The following is a 6,129-nucleotide window of genomic DNA, read 5'->3' as shown; positions in this document are numbered from 1 at the left end:
TGCGTATTATATAAAAAGTTCATTGTGTATTAAAAAAAGTTCATTATATTCAGAAAATGTTCATCGTATATTATGAAAAGGTTCATCGTGTATTATAAAAATGTTCAGCATGTATTATGAAATTGTTCAACGTATATTAAGAAATGTTCATTGTGTATTTAAAATTTGTTCATCGTGTATGAGAAAATTGTTCATCGTGTATTAAAAAATTGTTCAATGTATACTAAAAATGTTCATTTGTGTACTTGAAATTTGTTCAGTGTTTGTTTACAGAAAAGATCACTCTATTTTAAAAAAATTTCAATGTATATCATTAAAATATTGATTTTTTTAAAGGATTTGGCGCTGGCTTTCATACTTTAAGGCTGGCGCTGAGCTTATATTGTTGTACGTCGCTAGTTCAGCTGGATAGGCACGCTAGAATCCACAATGAGGTCGGGAGTTCGAATTTTCGCTAGACGGGTGATATTTGGGCCGGCCCGGTTGCGCGTCGCTTCAGCGAAGCCGCGACGACCGGGCGCACACGGGCGGCGTATAGGAGCTCTCGCCTAAGGCGCCGAACAGGGGAGCTCCTGTTCGGCGCTGTAGGCGCTGTAGGCGCCCGAACGAGAAAGTGGCGCCTACAGCACGCCCTCTGTGGGCCGTTTCTACGGTCGGCCCAGGAACAGTTTCGCTCCCGAAAAAAAAAACACGCGAAAAAATGGCCTGGGTATCGATCTCACGCCGCACTTGCATGTAATTGCTTAGCTTAACCACTACAGCTTAGAGCGCTAGTGAACAAAACAAAGGCGAACAGGTTTAGAACTACCATTGAGATTTTTGAGTTATTTGAAAATTATATGGAAAATATCAATTATTCTAATAAAAACAGTTTGTTAAATTTTGAAAACAGTTCACGAATTACAAAGAAGTTCATTGATTTGATAAAAAGTTCATCGGATTTTATAAAAGTTCATTGATTTTGAAAAAGTTCATCGGATTTGAAAAAAGTTCACCGATTTTGAAAAAAATAATCATTCTATTTTGGAAAAAGTTCACTGAATTTGAAAAAAAATCATCGAATTTGAAAAAGTTCATCCATTTAGGGAAAAAGTTCGTTGAATTTGAAAAAAATTCATCGGATTTGAAACAGTTCACCGGTTTTGTAAAACAGTTCATCCATATGGGAAAAAAGTTCACAGGTTTTGAAAAAAAGTTTGTTGGTGTTCAAAAAAAAATCTCGATTTTGAAAAAAAGTTCATCAAAGTTGAAAAAAGTTCACCGATTTTGAAAAAGTTCATTCAATTTGAATTAGTTCGTGCACAAAAAGTAAAAAAAGGAGAAAATATGAAAGAAAAGAAACAGAAAAAACCAATAGGAAAAACCGTTCCAGAAAGAATGCACAACAGGAAAGAAAAAAAAACCGCCTGGCAAACTATAAGAGATGCAAAGGAAGGTAATTGCCATGACTTCTTGTCTTTCCCGGTTGGCTAGTGCGTGTGCAACTTACACAACAGGTTGCGGGTTCAAATCTCACCAGCACCCATTTTTTGCGCACTAAACCAGAATAAAAACGTGTGAGATGGGCCGGCCCAGTGCTGCAAAGGCGCCCGTTAGCGAAAATGCACTATAACCGTCGTCTCCCCGTTCGCGCCAGAAAAGGAAAAAAACGCAATCGATTCGGGACTTCAATTCGTTGGCGCGCGCCAGCTTGCCCGCCCGCCATTGCTTCACCCGTTTCCTTTCCCTCCACGTTCTCACTCCAATTCCATTCGTTTTCCCTCCCTCCCTCCTCCAAATTCACCAACAAAAACCGCCGAGTCGCACACAGAGGGAGGGAGAGATAGAAAGACGATCGGAAAAAAAGGAGAGATCGAGATCTAGGATTCTTACCGGCCGTTCCTAGCCATGGCGCCGCCGAAGCCGAGCTCTCCTCCCAACCCCAACCCCAGCCCCAGCTCCTCCTCCGACGCCGACAAGGCCAGGGGCAAGACGAAGGTGACGCCCCTGCAGGTCGCCTTCCTCGTCGAGCGCTACCTCGCCGACAATGGCTTCTCGGCCTCCCTCGCCGCCTTCCGCTCCGACGCCTCCCACCTCTTCGCCAAGACCAGCAACAACATAGTCCCTCCCAAGGGCCTCCTCCCTCTCGCCGACATCCTCCACGACTACATCTCCCTCAAGGAGTCACGTCTCGCCGTCGACTCCGCCATGCAGGCCATGCAGACCCTCGTCTCCACCTACTACCATTCCGGCTCATCCGCTCATCTCGCGGCGCCGCCCTCCTCGCCGCCGCTCGTCCCGCCCTTCTTCGTCGGCCCCACCACCTCTTCTCCCCCGCACCCACCCATGGTGGCCATTCCCCCGCCTCCTACAGGTACCTCCACTCTTTCACCCTGTGCACCCCACCTGTTCGACGTTATGCGTGCTAGTCTATGCGATTGTTATTTTCAACTAGATTCCAACCCCTTGTTTGCTTGCATCTGATTTATCTTTTAGGGGAGAATTTTGAACTGCCCTTTGACTTGCAAGCCTATGGTTTGGAAAGTGTGTACTGTCATAAGTTGTGATTCTTGCCTAAATTTTTGTTTAGTTTCTGAACTGCAGTGTTAGATATATTTTGGGCCACAAGCACACCAGTTACATGGATATTAGATGGCTTGTCAATTTGTTACAGTTTTTAGAATTGGACTGTGTGCATTAGTAATTTTTTTTCCTGAATATGCGTGTAGTGTATCATTACACTAATAGAGAGTTGAGAAAATACAGATGCCAATAACCTCCTCCCAAATATGACTAGGCAAACACATTGTATTTCCATTTGAAAAACTGGCACATGCAGTATTTCTCCTCCAACTGCCTTCCACACGCAGCCTAGTCATGTCCTATTACGTGTAGCTTTTGCCATCCATACATTGTGTATTAGGTTTCAGTCTATCACCTGGTGGCTTGTGCTATTACTCATCTTGACATTAACAAGGTTCCTTTTCTGTTATTATTGCAGGCTCCTCTGGATATGCTACGCCTATGATACACTACACCCAGTCATCCTCCTCGCTTGTTGTTCAGAATTCTTCAAATGCCAACAACATGTCCATCCCAGCAGCCAGTTCTTTGCCTACAAAAAAGAGAAAGGCAGCCAAGCCTGCTGCAAAAACTACTTCAGCCTCCAAGAGAATATGTGCTGGACCATCCACAAGCTTGAACCCAAAAGGTACATTTTAAAAAATACTAGCATAACTTGATAGTCATTTCCTGCAGCATCACCAGTTATTGACTTACTGTCCTGATGCCAGGTACAAGTGCAGCCTCTCAACTGCAAACTGAGCAGCCAAGTTCAGCTGAACATTCAGTGGTTGCAAAACTGCCGGCCCAAGCCTCATCAGTTGCAAAAAGCTTATTCACCCCACTCCAGTCTCAAGTCAGTTCTTCTCCTTGTACAGCTCAACTGAGCTATCCCATGGGAAATGAACTTGGTTCTTGTCAATCACAAAGGCCATCATCTGTGGTTCCAAATGCTCATGCCCAACAGGAGATTGCTTCCTCTCAATACTCTATAGTTTCTTCCAAGAGACTAACAGTCAGTCCTATGAAAGGGGGCACCTATTATTCTGTCGAGAGGAGTTGCCATGTCAGCTCCCCCTTAAAATCAAGCACCCAGAGATCGTCAAAAAGGGAACATGTGAAAGGGAGGTTAGATTTTGACAGTTCAGATGCAAGGCCAGTTTCAGCTGAACATGTTTCTGAGAAGCCCTCTAGCTCTACCTATAATGGAGAGAAGCAAGATGACTTTGACATTGATTTCGCAAACTTTGATCTATTTGAAGGCGACTTCTCATTTTCGGAACTATTGCTTGACTTCGATCTTGACAATGAAGGCCTTCAATGTGAGAATCCTTCCACAAATGGTGAAGTTCAAAGGTATGCTACTGTGTTCTTATTGGATGCCTTTGGTTTTTTGTCCTTGGTGATTCTATAAATGCTAAGATGGTTCTGTTGTGTAAATTGAATGATTACAGACTACAGCCCACTGTGAAGAGTAACAACATGACTGCCGATCCAGCTTTTCCAGATCCAATGAAGCCAATGTCAGCAGATCCCACTGAAGACATCAATTCACAAGGTTAGAGAAAGCTCTAATAAGATGTTGCACTGTCTTGATTTTGTTCATCCTATCATCACTTTTTTGTAACAAATCTTCCATGCATACCTGTCTGTGCAGGAGCTACATCTGTTACTTCTGTCAGAGCTATTACTAAGAGGATAAAGATTGTTAGCCCTGGTATACCTATAACCTCTACCTATCATGCTTCTCATGTACAACAGGTTTTAAAGTTGTCTAATATGCTAGCTGTATTTGTTTGCAGTTAAGGGCCGCTCAGCTTCTTAGCATGGTGAATAGAACTGAACATCACAAAGAGCAGATGCCTTCTTGATATGACCACTAACTGAGATGATCTAGATGGCTAGCTAATTTGTTGCTACATGCTGTTTTGACCAACTGCGCCGCACAGAGGAGTTCTTTCAGCATTACACATGGCATTCTGATGGCAAGCTTGTGCTGTTTTCTTCCTTTTTGCATTTAGTATTTAACTGCCTTCATGTATAGCTGATATTGAATTGTAAGTGTTTCTCTTGACATTAATGTTATTGGGTCAGAAGTTTGCTATATTAAACCTATGATGGTATTTTCCATGGTTTGCATCAAGCTTTTGGTGCTCCTAAAATGTTGTTTGCTTGAGTGAATTAGAGCATAAAGTGCACTACTGATGCATCAGTCATAACTAATGCAGATGTGATGTTCTTGAGCCAATATAGAAGTGTGCAGAATCGTAGGTATTTGTGCTGGCTGGTCCTATGAAAAAAGTTGCTAAATATACGGGTTATTACTACTTTGGAAGACTAATACACACACACTGTTGTGATGTCATTACACAGATTTGATAAATTTGTTTGCCTTCTTTGTTCCTGCCCATCTCTTGCATCATGTAAATTTCTACGTTTCCACACTCTCCTTGTGTGGATGGTTCCCTCTGATGTTCCTGTTGGGGTTCAAATTACTGGCTTCATAGATACTTGTGGCTTCCAGCTGAGAGTAAGAGAGGGAGATACAGTTCTAAGATGAGAGTTTTCAACCAACAAGCTTAAAACTAGAAAACAGGCGTCCAGATGAAAAGCATATGGGGTGGGGAGAGACACGTATGGATTGGTTATATCAGAATATCATACATGATTGATATTTTGATAATATGAAGATCCTACATAATGTTGTCTGTTAAAGTGAATAGAGAAGATAAACATCGCAAAAATACCAGTGGTACCATCTCCGAGCCAGCTCCAGGACCAGAATGTCTTGAGAGCAAATGGCAGAATATGTCTTTGAGAAAATGGCTTGAGTAGACATCCTGAAGGATCGGATGATCCTTTCTTATTGCTGAGGTAGAATGGATCAGTGCGATCCCTTTGGATGCATTCTTGAGCTACTTATGTAGAAAGGGGTGGAGTCTAGAACCTTTGTCATCAGAGAATTGAGATGGAAGGTACTTATAGATTCTGTCCCTCCCGTGGGCACTTGGGCATGTGTTTATCATGTCCAACTGCTGGTGATAGTTCTTACTGTGAAAATATGAAGCCCAATGTATTTTTTTTGGAATATTTGAGTGCCAAAATATAAGGAAGTATGTAACTACATAATGGCTTTCTGTTTTCACTCTTGTTTTGGCTACTTCATCCTGTCGACACATTTTTCCCCACATGTTCTTAATTATTTGACTGATCTTTCTACATTGAATTGTTTTAGATGTAGATTTCATGTTTTGTCCTGTCAACAACACATTTGGAGTGGTCTTAGGATTTTTGTAAGCTTTGTACGGTTGTACCACAACAAAAATCTTAACCTGTTTTTCAAGTAACGATGTTTCGGTGGCTGATAGGATCCATTACTACTGTTTCTTGCTTCTTGAATTTCACCGAGGCAGGAAATATTTGGTGTGGAGTAGAATCTTCCAGGACAAGGACCTCTCTGCTCTGCTTTGCTACTTTCATCGTGTACATTTAATTTTGTGGACACACTGAAGCAGAATAAACAGTATGATTTGAAGTGAATGATTCATGGTACACTATTTGATCCATCAAGAGTGCACATCTCTAAAA

At 42.1% G+C, this 6,129-nt stretch overlaps 1 protein-coding gene across 1 annotated transcript; it reads left to right on the top strand.

Moving 5' to 3' along the window:
- The first annotated feature begins 1,742 nt into the window (after positions 1-1,742).
- Positions 1,743-4,645, top strand: LOC123045168 (cell wall protein RBR3). Its single transcript, XM_044468113.1, has 6 exons — positions 1,743-2,353; positions 2,981-3,190; positions 3,273-3,897; positions 3,996-4,099; positions 4,199-4,258; positions 4,344-4,645. Exons 1-6 carry the CDS (start codon positions 1,888-1,890, stop codon positions 4,364-4,366), a joined length of 1,488 nt encoding a protein of 495 aa, XP_044324048.1. The 5' UTR covers positions 1,743-1,887; the 3' UTR covers positions 4,367-4,645.
- Positions 4,646-6,129: the final 1,484 nt, after the last annotated feature.

The sequence above is a fragment of the Triticum aestivum genome, chromosome 2B (assembly GCF_018294505.1).
Source record: "Triticum aestivum cultivar Chinese Spring chromosome 2B, IWGSC CS RefSeq v2.1, whole genome shotgun sequence".
Lineage (NCBI taxonomy): Eukaryota > Viridiplantae > Streptophyta > Magnoliopsida > Poales > Poaceae > Triticum > Triticum aestivum.
This window is presented reverse-complemented; position numbering and strand designations above follow the sequence as displayed.

Excerpts from the sequence above, each read along its gene's own strand:
- LOC123045168 (XM_044468113.1), top strand. The coding sequence starts at position 1,888 with ATGGCGCCGCCGAAGCCGAGCTCTCCTCCCAACCCCAACCCCAGCCCC. Across the intron at positions 3,191-3,272 it reads CACAAGCTTGAACCCAAAAG|GTACAAGTGCAGCCTCTCAA; the intron begins GTACATTTTAAA and ends TCCTGATGCCAG. Across the intron at positions 4,259-4,343 it reads GATAAAGATTGTTAGCCCTG|TTAAGGGCCGCTCAGCTTCT; the intron begins GTATACCTATAA and ends ATTTGTTTGCAG.